At 35.1% G+C, this 24,549-nt stretch overlaps 2 protein-coding genes across 4 annotated transcripts; one reads left to right on the top strand and one right to left on the bottom strand.

The window, feature by feature from the left end:
• Window positions 1-2,540: 2,540 nt before the first annotated feature.
• LOC131778698 (anaphase-promoting complex subunit 2) lies at window positions 2,541-15,027 on the top strand. Of its 3 annotated transcripts, none has more exons than XM_059095107.2 (21): window positions 2,541-2,623; window positions 2,702-2,764; window positions 2,880-2,950; window positions 3,737-3,855; window positions 4,283-4,434; window positions 5,351-5,553; window positions 6,468-6,588; window positions 7,181-7,307; window positions 7,569-7,635; window positions 7,921-7,976; window positions 8,381-8,524; window positions 9,021-9,090; window positions 9,268-9,370; window positions 9,654-9,693; window positions 10,097-10,202; window positions 10,817-10,957; window positions 11,696-11,790; window positions 12,207-12,376; window positions 12,940-13,098; window positions 13,719-13,789; window positions 14,453-15,027. In XM_059095107.2, exons 1-21 carry the CDS (start codon window positions 2,545-2,547, stop codon window positions 14,663-14,665), a joined length of 2,370 nt encoding a protein of 789 aa, XP_058951090.2. In that variant the 5' UTR covers window positions 2,541-2,544; the 3' UTR covers window positions 14,666-15,027. The 3 variants fall into 3 exon arrangements, with proteins under 3 accessions (XP_058951090.2, XP_058951089.2, XP_058951091.2); XM_059095106.2 differs by having other exon boundaries at window positions 5,336-5,553; XM_059095108.2 differs by lacking the exon at window positions 2,541-2,623 and having other exon boundaries at window positions 2,700-2,764; window positions 2,880-3,013; window positions 5,336-5,553.
• Window positions 14,996-24,366, bottom strand: LOC131778697 (uncharacterized). The gene is made up of 2 exons (XM_059095105.2): window positions 20,416-24,366; window positions 14,996-17,350 (listed from the first exon to the last, which is right to left on the bottom strand). Exons 1-2 carry the CDS (start codon window positions 24,127-24,129, stop codon window positions 17,024-17,026), a joined length of 4,041 nt encoding a protein of 1,346 aa, XP_058951088.2. The 5' UTR covers window positions 24,130-24,366; the 3' UTR covers window positions 14,996-17,023.
• Window positions 24,367-24,549: the final 183 nt, after the last annotated feature.

The following is a 24,549-nucleotide window of genomic DNA, read 5'->3' as shown; positions in this document are numbered from 1 at the left end:
TCCAATTGGTTACAAAAATTAATGACCAAACAATTTCCTTGAGTTTGAATTGTAGAATTAATAGGTATTTTTTAGAATTCTTTTTGGTAATGTTGTTGATACCAAAACTGCCAAACCTTTTGTAGTCCAATGTTTTGCTACGGTCCAGGTCAATGATGATTTGGTTTGATGTAAGGTTCAGGTGCTTGCAAATTTCTAGCAGGTGTGATTGGGTGTAATAACTGCTTTTAATGAACAAGCTTTCTGTTAAAGATTTATTGTCACTTAGAGTGAATATATGCCCAAAACTGTTCCACATTTGCTTGTAGGGTAGGGTTCCATTGAGTTCTAAAAGTAATGTCTATGATAATGAGATTTAGCTAAAGTTGATTAAGGAAAATTTACCCCTTGACGAGTGTATCTTGTTGGACTTTACAGCTTTTTCCATTACTGTCTGACAAATTTTGCATTTCTCATTATTTGACAATTATTTTCTGAAATACCTTTACAGCCACCACAATGTGTAATTTCAAATGTAAGTCTATATATATAAAGTTAGACAACAACTTAATTCAAACTTTTTCAGAGCCTGGGTATAATTAAATTATTTAGTTACCATATACTTTAGACATGCCTTTCGTGTATCATGAAAGTTGTTAATGCATAAATTTTTATAGTTAGTCCTGGTTGTCCTTGATCTGTAAAAATAAGCTTTCATAGAAAGAAGTATTGCAAACTAAAACACCCCAAAAATTTACCTAAATTTTACCTAAATTACGGAAATGCCAGGGACAATGTGGGTGGGATTGGGTTAATTTTTGTTCAATCTTGTCAATACACTGATGCTTACCCTCTGTTTCTTTCAAATATTGAGTGAATTGATTCTAATAAATAGATTTGTTTCTAACCTAATGAGCAATGAAAGATGTAACTGCTATGGTCACTACTTCATCAAAAATCTGCTGCTTGAATAAGAAAGATAAAAACTAGTTTCCATAGAGAAATTTTGGTCTTTGTGAACTAATAAAGATTTTTTTTCTCAAAAACCAATTATATCACCAATTTGCTAAATATCATAGATATAATAATATAATATACTAAAAACCCCTGCAAGTTTCTTGTGCTGCATAGTCTTAAGTTTTTTAGATATTTGTGTAGTTAAAATTAGATAGAGACAATTTTCAGAGAAACGATAAAATCAGTGGTTTTTCAAAGGGCTTGGGACTCAATACAGAAACATCATGTTCATGAGCTTGAAAATGATTTGTAAGATGTTGCAAGGATTTGAGAAAAAATGTATATCACACTTTTTATATTGCTGGAACATTACATGTGGTACTAAAACTGGTGTTCCCTTTACACTCTTTTGTTATCCTTTGAATTCATGTTCTCAACAAGGAACTACTCCTTAAAGCAGCTTAATACTAACCGTTAATAACTTAACTAAGCCCACCACAGTCTATATCTCAGCTCACCACTAACACAATCTCACTGCTGTCTCCATAATTCCTTGAAACAAGCAATCTTCCTCAGTAACTCTCTCTCAGTAAAGCTTTCAAAACAGTTGTTGCTCTGACAACAACAACTACAACTACATTAGTGATTCTTTTTACATTTTCACAAAATGTTCTAGAACATTCCAGAAGCTTACATAAGAACTATTTTAGTAGTATCATATAATAAGTGCGTGACTCGCAGAAATGTTCTAGAAAGTTCTATGGTGGGCAAGTCAGCATGACTGAGCAGTCTGGAGATTTCTAGAAGCTTATATATACAACAACTACTCAACACCACACTGCAGAATTCTAAGTGTTTTTGGTAGCTGGTTATATGTTTGTACCCAACATGGAAAGTGATATCTTGAGAGTTAAGTGTCCTTGACAGTTGAATGAATTTGTAAATATTTACAAATATTCAGCCAGCATACCCAATCTGACCCTATTAATTACTAGTTGACAGAATTTCCTTTCAGCTGGACTTGGGAGTCTTTAAGTAGACTCTTGATCCTATCTTCTCTTCTTTATGTAAATTAGGTGGTATTTCTTGTCTAGCATATGAATGGTTATCCAGCTGATGAATTAGCTGATAATTACTTAACAGCAGACAAGTGTCTAGCAGTAAAACCACTATCCAGTAGATCCAATTAAAATTCCAAGAATAGTGTATGATCCAAAAGAAATAGTGTGACACTTGGAATTAATAGCTCCTGCCAACAACAGAGAGGAAAGGAAAATTACACGATAGGAGTGTGCAATCACAGGTGATCTGTATTAAGGCTACGACGCACAAAGCAACATCCTTTGAGGTGTGGCAACAATTTTATTCTTTGTGACATGATTTTTAGGTTCCTCAAATTCATGTTAGTTTGAATTTGTAAAATAATGAATCAAATTTTTTACGATTTATCCACCACTTGATATGCCATTTTTACTTTTTTCTGTGCAAGTTTTCCAATTTCCCTATGTTACCTTAGAATTAGTCAATTCAGAACAGTTTGACGACACTGAAGGCTATTGGAGCTACTCGCCAAGAGACCTGAGTACTAGTAATGCCAACGAAAACAATATGGCGGCTGGCGGGAATGTTGAAGTTGTTTGGAAAACTCTAATGAACTACTTGATTCCCGAGTCTACTCAAGCACCAGGTATCAACGAAATAATGGTGGAATCTGTGTATTTTCATTTAACCAACTAATCGGTATTGTTTCTATGACAAACTCTAGATTCTTTGGAGCAGTTTACTCAAAACCCTGACGTGTTTGTTCGAATGCGAGACTGGTTTTTGGGTAGGTGACAAAATATATAATTCAGTAGTTCTGCGAGGTTGACAGATGAAACCTTCTATGTGACGTTTATTTGGCCTTCTGTTAACTTGAATGAATCCGCATTTCGCCTTTTCAGAAAAGTTCAAGAAAGATTTGAAAGATAAATTTCGACCACAATTTTGGTCCTATGTCCAAGAAGACAAAGAGGTAATCACGTTGAAGAATTTATCATCACCTCCTTGAATGAATTTGAAGCTTAAAAGTCCAGGAGTAAGGAAAATCTAACTGTACTTTCCCCAAATTCAACTTCTTATCCCGAGAACAGCATAGGATTTGATAAAATTCCCGCACAGCCCCATACTACATTATGCATTCAGTTCTTGGATAGAGAAAACAATAACAAAAACAATACATTGCCAATGGGAAAACAGATTTGTTTTACAATAGTATGGGGCTGTGTGGAAATTTTTACCAAGGATTTTTAAAGATATAGGCATTTTGTATGTAATCATGCACACCCATCAAAACCTATTAAAAAAAATTCTAGAGCGTGATTGGTCATCACCTTACTGGTTTGAGGACTAATAGGATGGTGTGCATGAAGGTCCAACTTTGTTAATTACCAGTCCAATTACAAACCAAACTGAATTTCTCTCAGTCCTTTACTTATCAGCCAGATATTGGCATATCGATACAACACCAGATTCTCCTAGCCAATTTACAACAAAATGCATAGCAGTTATATTGTTGGAGTAGGGAATTGACCTTTTTGCACAATTTTGGTGATTTTGTTCTTAAGGAATGAGACACGGGTGTAATGAGTGCAAATGGTAGTTTTAAGTAGGAGAGATTAAACCAAGGGTAAATATGCAGCCAAGAAGTATAGCCCTGGTATTGAGACCTACAGTTATGGATGCCATAAGGATAAGAGAAAGGGTCATCTTGTGGGAAGTGATTAAAAAAATTATGTTGTGGTTATCTTGCTACTCACAGGTTGAAGCAAAAGGATTTAACACCCTTCTATGTGCAGTGGGAGATCTCTATAGAGGGTTATCAGCATACAGGCCATTTGTAGATCTTCTTCAATCTTTGACAGGATCACTCCCATTAGGGTATGTTATCAGGATACCTATCCAACTGAAGGGTAACATAGAGTTCAGGAGGTTTTTCAGCTTAGTGGTCAATGATTAACCCTTTATACCCAAAAACAGTGTGCATATTCTCTATACTGTCATTCATATGTTTCCTAAGGTGCTGTTAATGAGAATATATTTAATAGTCAAGAACTTCTTCACATCCCTGTGATGTGAATGACTTTTTTTAAAGGCTAGTCACTCTTATGGGTGACACATAGTAAATAAACATTTATTAATAGTGAACTGGCATTAATATGTTGGACTTTGCATGGAATTATTACTCTGTACTGTTAAACACATTCATCCAATGTTTGTTATAACTGAAACAGTTTAAAACAAGAGTACAAGATTATTCAGTAGAAATCACAACTGCAGTAAGTTCAATTGTTTTACTATTTTTCAGTGATCTTAATCTGCAGTTTGAAAGACTTGTGAGGGCTGTTATCTTTTGTGATACACCTGAGCATTTCAGAGGTATCGTACATGCATCCTACACTCAAGCATTTCAAGCATACCAAATCAAAAGCAGAAAGGAAAACAAAATGGACACATCAGGTATTGCCTAAACTACACATCAAGCCTTCAATTGTTGTCTTGCAATTGAAGATTAAGACAGAAACTTTTTAAATGTCCAAACCATCAAGGGTAATTAAGTCTGTATATGGTTTTTACTGAGTAGACCAATTTCATCCATAGTGTTGTATTATTTTCAAAAATGAAAATCCATTTCACTATGGATTTATTCATCAGAAATTTAAGTTCCAAGCATGAGTTAACCCTTGAACTCCCAGAAGACAGTAAACAGGTGATGAGAATATCCAAATTTATTAGGTAGAGGTTGTTATCTTGATCCAACACTAATTTCTTGTAACTAGTTTACAAGGAAATGTGTACCAGCTACAGGTTTAAGTAATTGAAAAGTGGATGGTTTATTGATGAATATATAGTAAACCCAAGGGCTGAATTGCATATTTACAGTTATTTAATACTACTAAATAAATTAAGTTATAATTCTAAAAATACAGTTCAAAATGACTAAAATGAAACACTCGTGATTCCCTATAACTCTGAGTTTCGTGCTTATGCACTCTGTCTGACAAGTGCGTAAGCACGAAACTCAGAGTTACAGGGAATCATGTGTGTTTCATTTTAATAGTCATTTTGAACTGTATTTCGCTCTACACTCATGTGTATTGAGCACACTCCAACAGCATTTGCTACAATTTCCAATAATTAATTCTAAAAATATAGATATATGGATTGGATGCTCTTGTTCAGTTCAAAGGGAATCTCCAGACTCTTAAAGCAAATATTTCTCAAAAGGCTCTAAATTTAAACGAACCACATTATGTCTTCTGTAAATTATGGTGATTATAGAATGATGTGGTTCATTTAAAGTCTTAAATGTTATTAAGGACCGTGCAGCTAAATTTTAGGGGTAACTTGTAACTGACAGGTGCTTCATCACCAGGTGCTTCATCACCAGGTGCTGAAGGTGATGATGAAGATGATGATGTGGAATCACTGACTTGCTCTGGTTGTTTTGAAGAGAAGGACTGTTGTCATTGTGAAGACATAATTGAAGGATTTTCACAGCTTAACAGCCAGTTCAGTTCACTTGGACTAATAAATAAAGTTGCTGAACCAGCTTTCCTGTCAGTCATTCATAAGGAGGTATAATTGTTGTTTAGAAGAAGTGTACAATTTTGTTTGGACACACTTGCCATATTTTGAAATTCATGAAAATAAATACAAAAATAATGGTTTTTGAGAAAATTCAGTACATCATTTATGAGGATGGTGACAAATCTGATCCAACCAATATACATGTCAACACATTACCAACACACAACTGGTTCTTGGTCAAAGCATCAGCTGACAAACTGACAACTTGCAACCAGACATGTTGGTTACCTCCAACCCCTACATCCATCTTCTCAACAATAGTCTTGTAAAAACCAAGTAAGTGAACTCAGCCCAAGAATACTCAAGTCTGACAAGCAATGTACTAGCAACATGCCATTGAGGCATCAGCCAACAGTCAGCTGATGTGTTGCAAGACATGTAAGAATTTTTTAGGATACCTATAGTATTTTTAAAAGTCAGTTGTGAAGGGAAATATGAAAATATATTTTTTGGTAGAGGTACCATTTATTGTATACATAACATGTTGGGTTCTTTTAGTAAGCTACTGCTACCTAGATATAATCACTGAGTATAGTTCTTTGAAAAACCAGTACAACAGGTTGTAGATAAATTGCTCAGTACATGTTTCCTTTTAACTTTTAATCCCAGGTGAATAATTTTTTTACCTGTTTGGTTCACTCTCAGGGTTGGGAGACAAGGGTCATTGAGTAACAATCCAAAGTATTAGAATGTTAGTCTGAGAACTTTGTGTTAAATCAGATGTCATTATTTCTTGTTTGCTTGCCTGTGTATTGATATTGTAAGATGAAATTACTTAATTGTCACTCCTAGAAGTGAAAGGGTTGATCAAAATAATCTAACTAATTTTGTAATTAACCAGTAAAATTCATGTTTACTTGCCTTTTTATTAAATTCCAGAGATGTTCTTTTCTTTCTCTCAGATTCAAAGAAAAATTGATGAAAAGTGTAAAGGCGAATTTGAGACATCCTTTTTGTCTTCCTTGTTAAACTGGGTTGATACTGAACTGTGTGGCTGGCTCTTGATAATTTTTCAATCTCAAGGTAAGTGTGTCTAGGAACCTTTAATCACCAACTCACATTTGATCAGCACTCCAAGCTGCAACCAATTTTCAATTTTATTTTTCCTGTGGTGGTGGGTAGTGGGTGTGTGTAGAAATAACATGTGAGGACAATGAAGAAAAGTCCAAAATTATTCTTTATAAATTAGAAATGCCTAATGTTACCAGTTAGTACAAATATCAGTGGTGTCCTTTCCAACAGATCAAGATAATCAAAGGCAAACCAGATATGAAATAGTGTTGGAAAATCTATTATTTATAATACAGAAAAACTACTGCTATATTGCTTCTTTCTTACAATGTCACTTTGGTGTGCCATTTGTTGAATGTCATGTTATGTTGTTCTAGAGTTTATTCAACACAACACTGCTTTCACTGTACCTATGTTTGGGAAAAGTTATTATTAGCTCTTCTTAACCAGCTTTATTAACAACTAAAAAAAATGGCTTCTTCCATTTCACCAAATGTTGAAAGCCATAGTTGATGTGAGTGTTTTGAAGGTTATCTTAGGAATGAATCAATGACAGGTACTCTGTAGACTATTTAAAGCTGAAATGGATCTGAAAAATCTCCAGCAAATGCTGACCCTAAGAAAAATACTGAAGAGTTGTACAACGATGTAATAAAAGGTGTGGACACATCACTGGATGCATGGAAACCCAAACTGAAGTACTTCATGTACAAGTCATTTGCTGACCTCAGGTAAATACAACTTGCCCTTCAAGGCACAATTCTTACAAATATTTCTGAATTATAAAATCATGGAGCACTTTACACCCTGTGGTTATAAGAAAAAATACTGATATACAGTCATTGAGCAGCGTTATCTTAGTTTATTATATGGTCAAATAGAAACTTTAAAACAATTTGTAAGCCTTTCTTGAAACAATTTTAAGTACTGGTTTTAAAAAGGAAGTGCACAAAGTAAAAGAAATGTGTTGTTTTTTCTTGCTTTCTTCTCAGAATCAGTGAATTGTTCACCATAATAGTGGAATATCCAGACTCTCTCCCTGCAATTAAAGACCTTAAGGTAAATTTAGTCAAGAATGTCAAAAAGGGAAAGGCACAATGAGCCTGTCTGAGAGAAAGGATTGTGTCAAAAGGATATTATGTTGCCTGTGAGTGACCAGCCATCAAGGAAAATTATGCATTGAAGTGCATCATAGGATGAATGGATGGGTGAAAAAGTTTTCCTGTTTCATCAACTCACCAATCAATATTTTAAGTTATTAGATATTTAGTATATTGCACTATCTATTATGGGTTATCTTTAGAGATACCTCAATCAGTCACACTTCTTTCCATTCTATTCCAGTCATGTTTAGAAGTTACTGACCAAAGAAAAGAGCTCATATCATCTCTGAGATCTGCGTAAGTAACCCATTTCTGGTCAGCAGGACTGGAATAACTTAGGTTCATATTATACTACACTTTTTACCATACACGACTGTAAATTTTATTGTTTGTGAGCCTCAAAGTATGATTAAGTAATCAGCAAACCTTCATAATCCAATCATTTTGGGAAGGCAGATTAAGCCTCAATTATTGATAGTCTGAAGGGTAATATCATTTCTCAAAAAAAGTGACCTAAATTTCTCATTAAGCTGCTCATCCAATGCTGATTTTAAATTACAAATTAAAAGTGCTTATTTTGGGTTCTGTATATATAGACTGAGGTATCCTGTAAAAGCAAGTTGATTTTATGGCATATGGTATATGGGTTTTGAGTCATCACAATTTGAGGTTCTCTCAATCTAGTTCTAACAATACTGCAGGTTTGAGAGACGTTTGCTTCATCCTGGTGCCAACACATCAGACATTCTAACTCAGTGTGTGTCAGCCATCAGAGCTCTCCATGTGCTTGATCCATCTGGAGTGATTCTAGAACATGTCTGTTTACCTGTCAGGCAATATCTCAGGTACAAAGCTACAAAAACATGTTACAAAAGAAAGTAGCAAAGTTGTTTCCATTGGACATGTTTGCAATGGACAGAGTGTGTGAATCCTGTTGAAGAAAGTACTGTCACTGTGAAATCAGTTTTTTAATCTCTGATCATGTCTGCACCAGTCCTCTCTGTCTTCTCTTGCACATCAGTTATAATTTTCTGTTTTCAAATTTATTTAGTATATAATTAAAAAGGCAACAAGAAACATTCTGCAATCTTATACTTCCTGTTACTGAGATCTCAGTAGAACAATCAAAAATTTTCCTTCATGACTAGATGAAAATATTTACAAATGAAGTTGCTATTGTAAAGATGAAATTCAGAAACAAGCTCATCATTTTTTAATGTTACCAAATAATTTCCAATATGGTGAGAAGCACACATAAACAAAATAAAATTATACACTTAATGACTCATAATAAAAGCTGTTAAAATCAACAGCCTCATCAGCTGTATTTATAATTGTCAGAACTCGTGAGGATACTGTACGCTGTATTGTGACAAGTTTGACAGATGACAGTAGCACAGAACTTGCAGAGGTGAGTCAGATACAATTTTATTTAATTTAAACAAGATATCCAGTAGAAGTCATCATAAAACCTTTGCTTTTGTGGTACAAGTTTGCTCTTGTTATCTCATAACAGACAAGAGAGTTCTTATTATATAACAGTTAAATGGTGCCCTCAGCAGGTAACTTGTTTCTTTTGTTAACTCAGGAATTAATGCGAGGAGATCCACGCACCATTGATGATTTAGGCGCTTCTGATAGTGAGGATGATGATGACAAGTGGATGCCAGCTCCAAGTGATGCTGATCCAGGTAGTTTACAATTTATCAATGAGTTTTTAATTTTGAAATAAGCTATACTTTCTGTTAACAATTACACAAAACCATTTTGTAAATGAGGCATGTAAAATTAGCTAAAATATTACCAATGAAAATCCTCAAAAACTGCCAATCTGAAAAACTTCCATTTGCACATGTTATAGAGATGTATCTTACTTTGCCCATGAATGAATTTAAAATGTTCCTGAGTCAGGGCTAATGCAACTCAATCTTTAGATTTACATAATAAATTTTCCCTCCATTTTCCTTTTCTCAGATAAAATATTAAGTAGCAGGAAAGCACCAGACATCATTAGGTGAGTTGAATTCAAGGTCTCTTTTTTTATGGATGTTACACTCAAACCAGGTCCATCATTTTTCTTAACACATTGATTGTAATTATTGAACAGATGTATGTTTTAATTTCATTTAATCTAGTTATTTTGATTTCCATAGTTTTCTTTGATATAAACCAAATGCAGTTCCTATTATCTCATACATACAGCTATCACATTAGCTGCTTTAATCCATTTACAGGTAATAAAGATCTTTAGAAATAAGATTTTAAATTCTCTTACAAAATGTTTCTTGAGGATTGCTGAAAATAATTAATATAATAACATAATAATATAAATAATAGTTATCTTAGAGGTGAAATATCTAAAGAGTAAAAATGGACTCTTCTTTTACCTTCAGTTGTTCTAATGTCTACCTTTACAGCATGCTTGTCAACATTTATGGAAGTAAAGACCTGTTTGTGTCTGAGTATCGCACACTCTTGGCTGATCGCATTCTATCAACCTTTAACTATGATACTGAAAAAGAGGTTAGTATAAGTTTGCTTATTATATACTCAACAAAATATCGCGTTTCTGATTGGTCAATGATGAATGCATAAATAGGTTATAGAGTGCAATAGAGGTCATAGAGTGCAATACGGAGAAGTTGCCATGGAAACACCGGGGAAGCGCCAAATTTGAACACCAAATTATTAAAAAATCGAGAATATAATAAATAAAAAATCATATGAACCTGCTCGTGCATTTCGTGATTTATGGTCACTCGTGATGTTTTGAAAGTTCTCAAATTGCACAAGCCTACGGCTCATGCAATTTTGAGAACTTTCAAAACATCACTTGTGCCCATAAATCACGAAATGCACTCGCATTCATACGATTTCCTATACCTAGTGTGCTTGACCCATAAAGGGTCTCTAGGGCATTTTTTGGAGACCAGTAATCTGCAATTTTGCCAAAATTGATATATTAAGTTCCTAATCAAAATAAATTGATTTTCAAACAAGCAAAAATATCCATAATCATCATAGAATATGCAGTATTTATCAAAAAGTTCTTTGTATTTTTTCTCTTTTATTGGGTCTAATTTATATAAGATTTGTTTGATTCTTAGCACACGATATGTGTTTTTTTTTTTTTACAGCTTCGTTATCTGGAGCTATTGAAGCTCCGTTTCGGTGAATCACACTTACACTTCTGTGAGATTATGTTGAAAGATGTGGCAGACTCAAGAAGAATTAATTCTCATATTCAGGCATCAGCCAAAAATGCTGATAATAAAAAGGTATTTGGGGCTGACCTGCTTGATTTCTTTAACTCTCAAGATCTGACTGTTAATTCTCCCTTCCCCCACCCCCCCCCCCCCCCCAATAGCTGATAAGATTTCCTTATAAATTAGTTAGGAGAATTTGGTGTTAGATTGGGATACCAACTTCTCCCTGGTAAGTTTTAGTAGTCTCATTACCTGTTTGCACATAATATTATGGATAATAATTATTGATAATCACTTCTGGTGGTTAAGGGTTACAAAAAATAAATCCATGTTGCTGGGTGTTTGTTCAGTAATAGATCACAGATGATGTCAAAATGTGACAAGGGCAAAATAGTGGCATCAGAAGTTAAGCTGAGTGTGTCACTGATGCTCATACCTAATTGTCTAGGTGATAACTTAGGACTGTGGTGAATTAACGCACAAATCTACAGGCACTATAAGTAAGAACCAATCAACATGGATAGATAATTCAGGTTGTTAAACAAAAAGATCTGTATCCCTTGCTGGAATCTCTTTTTTTGGGCAGTTTGGCCCTAGTTCAGTGGTGACACACAGGAGTGGGTGTTATGTCATTTCATCTTACAATTTTAATAGACTCTCAACTACTTGGGAATTAAAATTGAAAATCTCTCAGTTATCAAATCAAGATTATTTCCTTGATATAACACCAAATTACTTACTCATAAGTTGGGAGAATTTGCACTCAGGATTAGAGAGTGAGAGGGTATTGCTGTTTGGTTAATTTTTCAGGCAAATGCTATTCCCTTAACATCCATGGTTTTATCTGCGGTATTTTGGCCTGCATTTCGGGAAGAGAAACTCAAAGTTCCTGAGGAAGTGCAAAGGTATTCTTAAAAAAATTCTCTTTTCAATTTGTATTAGCTTTGATAATAATAAGTTATTTTGTTCCTTAATCATGTAAGCACACAACCTGTGCACTGTATATTATTGAAACTGTCTTAAAACTGTTAGTGAAGGCAATGTTTTTAATATTTGTTGGTGTTTGAGTTGACACTGGACAAAGGATCATCTGGGTTACATTCGTCATTCCAAGATCTGCAATATGTCCAGTAGTACATTAGGAAGATGGTCAATAGATTCAAAGAGGCTTCAAGTTCACTTGTTGCAAATGTGACACAAGAGTTATTATGGAAAACAGAAATGACCAAAAGTTTCCTTCAGCTCAGTGGCAGAACATCCTACTTGTAAAAGTGAAATGGATGGTGAAACTTTGGGTAATGTGGGTAATCTTTCATATCAGGGCCATGGATGAGTATACTCATGGATTTGAGGCCCTTAAAGGCATGCGAACATTAAGGTGGAAACCTCATTTGGGTCTGGTTGAGGTTGAAGTTGAACTGGCTGATCGCACTCTGTCTTTATCTGTCACACCAACTCAGGCCACTGCCATTATGCATTTTCAAGAAAAAGGTATGTCTAAGGGACTTTACACAGCTAAGCAAGGCTTAGCTAAGCTATTAACAGAAAATTGTAGACCTTGACCAAGTAACTAAAGCTATCCAAGTAACAATTGTCATCCTTACCATGTTGCACTTAAAAATGTTCTTTGGTAAAAAATCAACACAAGTGAAGAACTGATGGACAGGACTCTATTTAATAAAAGTACTTGTCTTAGAGGCAGATGTAAATTGTCATCTCACCTCAAATTTTTTACAAAGTTATTTCAGCAAGCACCACTTTCCTTTGTTAAGTTACCCATATGTTTGACATGTGTAAAGAATACTTTACCCCTCAGGTTATTATTTCACCTAACTTTAGAGATGCAGAACTAATGAACCTAGGCTTTCAACAGGGACTTTTTCAAAGCATCTAACAAAAGGGTGCTAAAAAGTTGTGGTAGGATCACATTATTGCTCCAACAAGGAAAATAAATAGATGAATAAAAAGTCCCCTCCCACAGTCATCCAACCATGAGAAATATTAACTTATTATGCTCAAACTGGAATGCTGTTTTGATATGTTGATTCTTGCAGAACGCTGGACTGTGGAAGAGCTTAGTGGTGTAATGCATGTTCCTCCTGGTCTCCTGAGGAGGCGTTTAGGATTCTGGGTCAGCCAGGGTGTTCTCAAAGAGGAGTCTACAGACACGTTTATTGTTATGGAAAAACAAAAAGGACAACAACGAGCTACAGGTTCAGTTGATCACTTGCACTAACAATGATACAAATTAGCAAAAGTACTAGCCAATCTTACAGTAACTTTCCAATGAAAAGGTTATACCTCAATGCACATTTTTCCAAATAAGAAAGGAAACAGGTTAATGGACAACTATGGCAGTGGTCAGATGTTAACAGCTCATTCTTGAAGCTTTTGTATTTGCCTGATAAGGCATACTTGTTACATGTACAGTTTAACATTGCTTGTAACAAACAACATCACTGCTGACATTATGACTTTAGGTGCTTTATTCACTGGTCTTTTGAAAAGTGTGGTTCACCTTTGAAAATGGCCAGAAGACTGATGTTATTTAGAGGAGATGTGAGAACTTCAAACTGTGTAGTATGTGATGTGTTTTTTGGACAAAATTTTAATTAAGATGTTGTGTTAGCTTGAGGTTTTCAACATGATTCACAGTGTTCTCAAGTTTCCTGTGGTTCACTTTTGTGTTCTGTCAGGTTAAAATTTTGTGCCACCTTCTGGATATGGCACAGTTAAAATTTTACTTTATTCATTTATCATAATTATCTGAAAGAAATTGTGGAATGGAAAAATACAAGTTCTTAATTGCAAAAACTTTTAATTGTGTCTGCAGAAGTTGTCATGGATGCAGAGATAGAATCTGTTATGGCTTCTTCACATGATCAAAGGGAGGAGGAATTACAGGTATTGAATCAGTGCAAACATTTGTCAGTTGTTGAAAAGAAAATGAGATGTAAATGCTTCTTTATGGTTAAAGTTTACCTATATAGAGGCACTGTCCTTTGGAATATGCTATCTTCCAGATACACTGACCTTGCTGACACAAGCCTTTGTAACCTTGTAAAAAAGCTCAAAACTTCTAATCTTTTTAAGGCCCCTAAATTTAACGTATTATCAGCTTTGACTGCTAGTTTTGAACATGACAATTTTGTATATAATTGAAATTAAGTTAGTTTTTCTGTCTTATTGATATATATTGTAAAAGTTCATTTTATTTACATTTTAACTAATGATCGAAGTAATATATTGTAATTTTTGTAAAAAACATTTTATCCATTTTTTAATATCAAAGTAATTTATTGTACACGACCCCACAAGCTTTCAGCTTTTATACATATCGTGTATAAATAAAGTTACCCTACCCTACCCTACCCTACCTGCTTGTCAATTGCCAAAAATTACATGATTAAAACCAAGATTGATCGGAACTAAACCTGCTCCCTATTTTTTAAGCATGGTTTATGAGTTGAACTTTGGTCACCATGGGAAAAAACCCAGCCCTGCTTCCATATAAGTTGTTCATTTAATGATAAAATTTATGGAGCTTTTTAAATTTTTTTCTACAAGGTATTTTGGTCTTACATTGTTGGTATGCTGACCAATCTGGAAAGTCTGCCATTGGACAGAATACATTCCATGTTGCGGATGTTTGCTATGCAAGGACCCTCATCAAGCCAGTGCAGTGTGGATGACCTGAGGAGGTTCCTAGATCGCAAAGTTAAAGACCAAGAGTTGCAGTTTGTGAATGGATTTTACAGGTTACCCAAGTCAGGCAGATAACATCAAAAGTCGTCACAAACTAGCCATATGGGAATTTCTAACCTTTGTTGTTCCAGTAATCACAATATATGAAGCTGGGGCAAATAAATGGAAGCACAGATCAGATACTGTTATGTATCTTTCCACTGAAGTACTAAGGTTCCAATATTTACCTGGAAAAGCCTCTGCACATTTCCCACTCTTTGGCTCAGGTTTAAAAAATGTATTGCTGCTGATGATAACTTCTTAACTAAAAGTTAAGAATTGTGAAAGGGCAATCAAAAACAAGAAGTAAACAGAGACCTGAAAAATTTTTGAAATATCATCATCAACAAAAAAAAAAAAATACTATTTCAAGTTAAAACAGTTAACCGTTATTTTATTAGCCATTGTATAGTTCTTTACATCACTCAAAAATTACATTTAATAGAAATTAAAAGGATTGAACTCATGTGGCAACAGTTCCAGGAGTGAAATATTCATCCCATTCTATTTACACCACTCTTCTATTGCACAATACTTACATTTACTTTGTACATCACACACATTATTCCAAAAAATTGTTTAAAACTTACCATTAACAATCTCTCTACTTCATTTCTTTACATTCTGCAACCCTTAAAATTCTAATTAAAGAAAGGTACCCTTTGCCTTTATTTCAAACATCTGTCAATAAAATATACACTCTGAGAAACACAGTAAGGTCTGTTAGGCATCACTGTAATTGTGTTCCTCTTGGATCATGAAGCTCAACCTGGTATCAAGAAACATTTGGCAGGCTGTATTTTTCAAAAGCCAAGCAACTTCATGCTAAAAAAACTGATATCAAGGAAAGTGATAAAAATGACTCATTTCAGTCTTATACTTGAAGAGAACCTTACTCAAGTTGAGCATTTACCAATGAATTGATGAATATGAATAATCTTCAAATTTCTAAGATTTTCATCTGTTTTTAGAAACTCATGCCTCATAATACAATTGCAGAATGTAAAGATCAGAAGTACTCAATAAGAAAAAAGACACTGGTTTAAAAAAGGTTTCTGTCAAAAATTTTCCTTTTCTCATAGGGCTTCTTTGAATGGCTAAATAATTCCACTGGCTGAATTTTGTGATATTTTCAACCAAAAATTCCACGTATAAAAATGCATGATTGTTGCTATGTCTTGCTATGCACAAATTAAAAATAAAATTCTTTAATTATTGACCAGCCCAGAGTGAATTGCTGGGCTTAATTCAAAGAAAGCTATACTCTGGTACAGTTCTTTCAGGGACTGGCAGTAATTGATTAGTCCTTTCCAATAAATTACTATGTCACTCTTTGCAAAACTATACATTTAATGAAAACTTGTTTCAATCTGCTTTACTGTGTGTAAAGCCTGAATCAAATATTTTTTTTCTGCTTTTCAGGGTTTGTCCCTAACCCCCAGAAATATGTTCCTGTGGAAACAAATTCTACAAAATAAGAATCTGCAAAATTTTGCTACAATCAGAAAAAACTCTTCAGTAAATCAAGTTAAATTTTTTGCGACCTTGCCATCAGTATAACTAAACAAGTTTCACATAAGTTGAAAATAGTCAATTTCTTTCCATGTCATTGTTCAGAATCACAAAATAATATAGCCCCTAATAGAAATTCCAATCATAATTTTCATGCTGGAAAGTACAAGCTCGTTGTGGGATTCACTCATTGAAAGTACATACAACTATTGGTATTACACATAACCACTTGTAATACTATTTAATTTTTTTGCAATTTGTCGTGCAATAATTGATATGCCTGGTCATTACAATGGTTTGTCTAATAAGTTGAAAATAGTCAATTTCTTTCCATGTCAATGTTCATAATCACAAAATAATATAGCCCTTAAAAAAATTTCAATCATAATTTTCATGCTGGAAAGTACTAGCTTATTGTGGGATTCACTCATTGAAAGTACATACAACTATTGGTATTACACATAACCACTTGTAATGCTGTTGAATTTTTTTGCAACTTGTCTCGCAATAATTGATTTGTCTGATCATTGCAATAGTTTGTCTAATAATCACCCCATGAAATTCTTCCAACTTGTCTATGAAATTGCAGTCTTGACAGCACTGCTAAACTGATCTAATTTTCCTGTGCATAGTGTACAAAAAAAAACCCTAAAAAGATCTAACCTTAACTGTATTGACTTGATGCTTGTAACAAACGTAATATCTACAACCCCTTATTTTTGAAAAGATGCTCATTAGTTAAATTATCAACATTAGCTCCTGAAGTCCAATTTTTAAAGCTTGAAAAATAATGTTAATGTGAAGAATAATGTTAATGTGGATGGGATTTCATGGGTGAGCACAATTTACCAACATCCTGAAAATTTTCTCACTGTGTATGAGTTAAAACAACAGAGCACTTGCATAATCAGTAGAATCTGTGAAGCCTTGTCCTTCATCGGCATACTTTATCTCTGAATGACTCTCATTAACAGTGACAACGCTTTTACCAGCCTGTTGTGGAGTTGTCACAGGGTCTTGAAAATGGCCTCCCATCTGCCCAATTTGCTTTTCCATATTGACCAGGCCAGGAGGTTGATAATTTTGCAAGGTTTTTATTTCCCTAGAGCCATTTCTTTCATAGTCATCATAGACTGATGCAACAGTTTCTTCAGAAGGATAGTCATGTACTGTATGAGTGCTCTTGAAAGAAACTCTTACTTTGTTCACCTGAAAATCAAAGTGATATTGTTTTTATTAAGATCTCTGCTGATGTGTGACTTTTCATTGTCCACAAAACAATTTTGTGGCTTAATTACTTGAGGCAAATAATTAAGAAACCCCAAAGGAATATTTTGTAAAAAAGGTTTAGTAGTCACATATGATGTAGATCGCAACGTTTTGTGTCTTATAAGACTTCACCCTAACAACATCAACAGGGATAGTGGAATAGAAATTCCAGAAGCGCAGATGCCCATGATAAAAAAACACAACAACAGGAGAGCTATGCAACAGCGGACTGCAGAGGGAGCAAATTACTGAGCGAAACAGCAAGGATCGAAATGCACGAAGCAGAGCTGCTGAAAAACGACTAATCACAGCAGAGCATCATGCTTTATAAGATCATGCATGACCAGTCAAGTACCTCATCGCCTGAAGAAGACTAGCAGTATGCAGTTGAAACATCGCAATCTATATTATATGTGACTACATTGTGAGACAAAAAACTTAACTTTTATTCCCAAAGGAATAACAGCAAACAAAGTGTGGAAAAACAATTTGTTGCAATTTGCTCTAGGGCATTTTCCTATGCTTGAGTTTGACTGTAAAGTTTTTGCTGGATTCAAAGGGCTCCTTACAATGAAGTTAAGAGCTGTTCAGAGGACACAAAGAAATCCAATCAGCATGCTTCTTCAGTTTCCTTCATCTATTTCCAAACAATAATGATTTAAATCTAATGTTGATACATCAAAGGAAGTTTGTTGAGAAGCCTTCACCTATTCAGCAGGTGCACATTACAAATACTCATTTCTTTTTCAAATTTCATGAAAAATAAAAAACAAAAAAAAACAGTTGCTGATTCATAATGGATGGTCAATGAAAGTGACTATTGATTCCACATTGTATGAAAAAAAAAATCCATATATTCATAGTCTACAGACAATGTCAACTTTGTGCAAGGTTTGGATTAATTGCTATATTCTCAACTGTAGAGTTGGCTGAAATTTTCACATGTATATTTACATTTGACAATTGAACAATCTAGTCAGAGAACTTCACATGTTATTTTTTTTAAGTGTATATTTCAAAACTACACCTGTGTTAACATAAAAACTGAAAAATCATACTAAGTGATACTTCAGACACTAACAATCTAGTCTTTTGCCTCTGCTTAAATATTCTTGAAGGATTTTTAGGGTTTTTTTTATATTGGTGCTTAAAAGGAAAAATTATTGACAAATACACAGTTGCCTTGACAGTTACCATGACTTATCAATTCATGTTCTTAGGACAGAGAAATAAGACATATTTTAATGACATGGTAGTTAATAAAGACACATTCAAATAATTTTCATTAGCAAAATGAAAAACATTTTTCATCTACTGAGAGTCACAGGTAATCCTCAAATCAAAATTGATTTCTGTGTAAAAGCTATTTTAAGGTCATCTGATGTATTGAATTTAAGTGATAAGCTGCTTTAAAAGTAATTATCTGTATGTGTTACTGTGAACAAAAGAAATACTACATTAATATTTAATATTTAAATATCACATACATTTTTTTTATCTTGGTAAAGAAATGCAGGTGGGCCAGGTTTAATATTTGCTGAATATTTAATACAAAATGCAGCTCTCAAAGATTTTATCAAATTACAAATGTTGAGCAATAAAGGAAAGATTCTTTTTAAAAAGCCATTTGGTTCAAGTTTTCATGGTCTGAAATCATAAGTGAGTATCTCTTTAAGATCTACAAAAAAACAAAACAAAACAAAACAAAAACCCCAAATAATAAAATTTAACACGCAATTTCATTGAGTCATCAATATTATGGAAATAGTAAAATTTGGCACTATAGTGAGAAAAGCCTTGCATAAGTTTTGACAGTTAATGCTTTTTTGTTAAAATGTCTGTTTTCCATAATTAGTTTTCATCAGGTACAAAAACAATATTGAATATTTTCAAAAGTGAAAACATTTTCCTGGCTCAAAAGTTAAAAGAAGATCCAGCCAAGGACAAGTAAAAATTATGAATTATTTACGCTAATTTAAATATTAAATACTAATAAAACAAAACAGCTATTTAAGTAAAGATTACTCCTTGCATGATTTCTTTTTTTTCCCCAATGTCAAATACATTTCATTACTAATTAAAACTGTTTATTGCCACTTGAAATTTAATATAAATTGGAATGACCTAATGAAATGGATATTAAACCATCTGCTGTCAACAATTCTTAGTCTGGGAATAATGGTCTCCATATTTTCTCACATTTTCATGGAAAATAAATATATCTTGGACTAGTTTGTATTGAGGTTTTTTCCCTAATTTAATTAGTATAACCATGAAGAGGCAAATAGGCAAATTTTAATCTGAGTGGTGAAGGTCAAATGATGCAAATTTACAAAACTAAATGTTTACTTTTCAATATAAAATTATAGTTTGACTAAAAATGAAAGGTTTAGGAATGTTTACTATTTCAGTTCACAGCTCTAGTTTTCTTTTTTGGTGGTTTGAGTGGTTTTTCCATCACCAACAACAAAAGGCTTGTTAGAATTTTCTCCATTCACATGAAAATATCTCACTATCACAGCTACACAGTAGCAAATGCATCTACTTGAAGAATCTGTCATAGTATTTTGAGTCCTTTTGCAATTTATCGAGAGTCAAGGAAGATTGCCTTGAACCAGAACAAAACTATGAAATCATCATTGATTTTGCTAACTTAAGGTAGCCAGACACAAAAGAAGAAAGAAAACCCAAAGGAGGATTAGAATGGTTAACAATAATAAAGACAAACACAGTAATACAAATGATGAATTTTGTACATTGAAAATGAATTTTTTTTAGGTGAAAAACCATGATGTAACTCAAACAACCCTTTAACTCCCATGATTGACCAAGACAGAATATCTCCTTACAATATCAATACAATATAAACAAAGAGGTGATGAGAAGAGAGAAAAATATCAATTTGGGGATTATGAGTCCATCCAAAGCCAAATTCTCTAAACTAATATAGGTATTGTTTGGAATTCAAAAAGGATAATTATATAAAAAATTGGGATGAGACTTACCCTCCTTCTCTCTGTCTTTGGACTTAAACATGACTTTAACTTGACTGGCTCTGAGTCAAAGACCACTTGAGGTACTGGATACTGAGGGGCAGCTCCTATGTAAGATATAGGTACATCCTCTTCATTGTCATTGTCCTCCTCCTGTTCTTCTTCACCATCCTCCTCATCCTCATCCTCCTCATCCTCATCCTCCTCATCCTCATCCTCAGAAATGTCACCATTAACTAGGTGTGTCACTTCACCAGTGGCAAAATCATAGCTTCCTTCCACATCATCCACGTCACTGCCATCAGAAAATTCATCTGTTTCCAAGTACCCATCCTGGAAGATATTTGCCTGTTCGTTGATAACAGGTGATGGCACATCAATCACTGAAACATGAACATCATCATCAGTGTGTTCCACTTTCTCTTGGAAACCATTCACAAAGGAAACATTTTGGAAACTACGGACATCTGGAGAAGGTGGGACATCAATCACGGATACAGTGACATCACTATCATGAGGCAACTCTGGGATGTCAATGGCAGATACTGGCACCTCATCAATTGATGTTATTGGAACTGACTCACTCATGCTCTTTTCCACTTCTGAGCTCTGCAAATTTCCATTCCATTCCTGGGTCACAACACCTGAAGTACAAATTTCAGCTCTTTTCTCCTCTGGTTTTGGATGGTTCACTTTCCCCATATAACTCTCCTCTTTCTGTGGCTCAGAAATCTGAACACTTGATTTTGGTTTGTGGTAAACACCCTTTGGAGGTGTGTTGTCATGGCTTGCATCGCTTATTATAACAACATTACCCACCAACCGCTGCTCCACCTTTCCAGTCTTGCCCACTGGTCGTAAACCATGAGAAGAGAGTGATACTGTTTCAGAATTATCCTTTGGGTGACCACTATTGTTCTTTTGATTTTTGTCCATAACCTCTTTTGTTTTATGGCTTGGTGTACTCTCTTTATCCTTGCTATTCTTTTTCATCCAAGGAAAAATTGACTGCTGTTTCTCCTTCTGCACTGACTTTGCCTCTGTCTTGTTAGACCTGTTAAAGAGACTGGATTTCTTGCTATCAACCTTTTCCTCTGATGAGCTTTTTTTGCCTGTTTTCACTGGAGCATGTGACATGTCCAGATAGTTAACTTTTTTCTTGGATTTTTCTTCATGTGCACTCTTGTCTTTCTTGTTTGGTTTCCAAATACTGGAACCAAACAATGCTGACAGCTTATGAACAGACCCCTTAGCTGGCTTGATCTGCTCTGAAGCCTCAGCAGGCTCAGGGTCTGCAGGAGCAACTGGCTTGGTCTCAACTAAATGCACAGTCTCAGTTTTCAGTGATTCTGGAGTCAGTTCTTTGACACTGTCCTCCACCTTGACAACAGTCACTTTTGAATCACTTTCTAAGATCTTGTCCTCTTCTGAATCATCATTGTCTGATTGCTGTGATAACTGCCTATGAAGAAGTTCTGTAACCCTGTGCTCAATGTCACTTGAAACACTACGCTTTCGTGCAAATACTGGTTTGATATCTTGGTCGGGTGAATGAACAGTGGTTGGCAAAAACTCATCATTTTCTTTTGGTGTAAATACATGATCGGTGGAGGTGATTTCATTCTCAAATGTGCCATGTAAGTATGCCTCACTTATAGGGTCATCTTCAGTTGTTGAGTCTGATTCTTCATCATCAACAAGCAACAGGTCTGACACTGATGCTCTTCTTATCAGCTTGTTTACACGGTGTTCAATCCCATGAGCAACATTCGATTTATGCTGGAAGCACTCATGACTTGCATCTTCTCTAACATCAATCAGTGATGATGATTTGCCTCTTTCAAGACTGCTGCTTGGTGAAGACTTCTTGCTAGAGTCGCTTATAGATGAAGAATTTATGGCTCGGTCATCAGTCCGTGGTGACACTACACTCATGACATCTGCTGTCCATCTCTTTGTAGGAGCAGGTGGTCTCTTGGGTTGACTGTTAGCTGATGAAAGGGCAGATTTAGTGTCACTGCGAGGAGACAGATTTGACACATCTCCATCATCATCATCATCATCATCAATTGGTTTTGACATCAAACTTAAAACATCTGCTGACCATCTCTTCATGGGAGGAGCAGGTCTCTTTAACTCTGCAGACCTACGTATAACACATCCCTGTTCACTCAATGGTTCAGACTGACTACCTCTCAGAGAGAGATTTTCTTCAGATGGGGTCCGTTTTCGAAAACCACCCACTGCACCAAACTTACTCCGCAATGAATCAATAGAGCTTGTATTTAAAATATCATCTGCTTTGGGAGTTGAAGATTCATGGGGAACGTTGGAAACATTGTTTATAGTGGCACTAGCTATTTTTTTGTCTACATTATTGGAAGAAATTAATTCTTGTTGACTTTTCCCTTCCATCAGAATGTACTTTTGTTTGTCAACATTTTCATCACACTTAAAGGATCTCACTTCCTCTTTTGAGTCTGTATTCTTGACAAGTAAATATTTCTGTAGACTTTGTTCCTGTGGTACAATTGTCTTCTGAGCACATGTTTGTAAAGCTTCTTCTCTTTGTGAATCTATGAGAGGTATGACCAGATCACTGTGATCGTTAAACTTGGCTCGCAGTGGCTGTCCATCAAAATTTTCAAAATCATCCTCCCCTTTAGAATCAAGAACCACATCTTTCTTGTGATCTAAAGTTTCCAAATCCTTTGTGGCATTAGGTACTTCACCATTAACATTAGCTACCAGTAACTCTTCCTTGCCAGCCAGGAACGCAGAATTTTTCGATGCATCGTGTTTAAGCCACGGAGGAGTAGCGACATAATTTTTGTATGGTTTAGGGGCGACAAAAGGTCTTAGAATAGATGATTTTCGTTCGATCGAATCTACGTGCAAACTTAATGAATTGTCAGTTTCAGGGATTGATTGTACACTGTCCACGGCACTTGTGGTCAAAATTTGCAATTGTGAGGAAGATTGATGTGATTCGCCATTAGCAGCGCCTAAGGCACTTTCTACAGTCCTCTTATCGCTTCGAACACGGGCTTTATTTTCGGTGCCTTTAAGGAGTCGCGGCACGTTCGTTTCGCCGTTTATTTCTGGTTTCGAATGTTCGAACATTCGTCGATAGCTAAGAACAGATGGTGTCTTGACGTGTCTAATGTCGTTGTTAGGGTTTAAAACGGAAGGGTTATCATCATTCAAAGTTGCCTTTAAGTCCACTCCGTTTGCAATAAAATTCGCTCGTTGTGAACTTTCCTGGTTGCTTTCGATCTCTATTCGAGTGCCCGGTTTGTTTGGTTTGTGTTCCAGTTCTGTCGGAATCTCGACACCTTTGGTAACACAACTATTTGTGTCGGCGGGGCTTGAATACAATGCAGGACCACCCTGGCTCGCGTTTATATCATTTACAATCTTTCTCGTCTTGTCTACTTCTCCATTCTTGACAACTTGCTTACAGCTTGAATTTACGACCAATGAATTGGTCTGCGATGCCTTACGTACAATCCGTGGGCCAAACAAAGTATTGACATGTGAGGCTTGTTCCTTAACTTCCTGAGAATCGATGGTACTCTCCTTTTTCTTTTCTATCAGCGATCGCTTCCATTCTGGGATAGATGTTTTGCGGAATTTCTCTTGTTCGAGCTTCTGTCGCTGGTCTTGTTCCTTTCTCTTCTTCTTTTCTATCAGTTCCACTTTCCATGCCGGTAAAACGGTAGTCATATCGAAAGATTTTTCCTTGGTAATGGACAACCTGTTTGTATGAATATTCAGCGACCGGCGCTTAACGATCCACGATATGACAAAGTTGCTCCTTACTTGACAGGGATTTTTCCATCATTGTGAATCCTTTAGAAAATTGTAAAACTTCCTAAATGCTTGAAATCTCTTGGCAGTTCGAGTCTAAAAGAATTATGAAATGACGCGACAATTCCCAGAACCGCGACTTAAATTCGCTCATGCTCGGTGATGCGTGGAAGTGTATTGATGATGTCACACGGTTAAATAAATATTTGAAGCAGGCACTTGAACAGGCCACAACACTCGCTGATTGGTGATATCAATCGCTTGGCCGGCGTCCGATTGTTTACCACAAATTATATGAAAATTTAAAGTTCTTTATGTACAAAAGCCTATTGGATT

This window comes from Pocillopora verrucosa, chromosome 4 (genome assembly GCF_036669915.1).
Source record: "Pocillopora verrucosa isolate sample1 chromosome 4, ASM3666991v2, whole genome shotgun sequence".
NCBI classification, from domain to species: domain Eukaryota; kingdom Metazoa; phylum Cnidaria; class Anthozoa; order Scleractinia; family Pocilloporidae; genus Pocillopora; species Pocillopora verrucosa.
This window is presented reverse-complemented; position numbering and strand designations above follow the sequence as displayed.

Bases quoted from the DNA above. Each gene is read 5' to 3' on its own strand.
- LOC131778698 (XM_059095106.2), top strand. From the start codon at position 2,545: ATGGCGGCTGGCGGGAATGTTGAAGTTGTTTGGAAAACTCTAATGAAC. The intron at 9,091-9,267 runs GTGAGTCAGATA...TTGTTAACTCAG, and splicing joins GTAGCACAGAACTTGCAGAG to GAATTAATGCGAGGAGATCC. The intron at 10,958-11,695 runs GTATTTGGGGCT...TTAATTTTTCAG, and splicing joins AAAATGCTGATAATAAAAAG to GCAAATGCTATTCCCTTAAC.
- LOC131778697 (XM_059095105.2), bottom strand. From the start codon at position 24,129: ATGACTACCGTTTTACCGGCATGGAAAGTGGAACTGATAGAAAAGAAG. The intron at 17,351-20,415 runs GTAAGTCTCATC...TTTGATTTTCAG, and splicing joins CAAAGACAGAGAGAAGGAGG to GTGAACAAAGTAAGAGTTTC.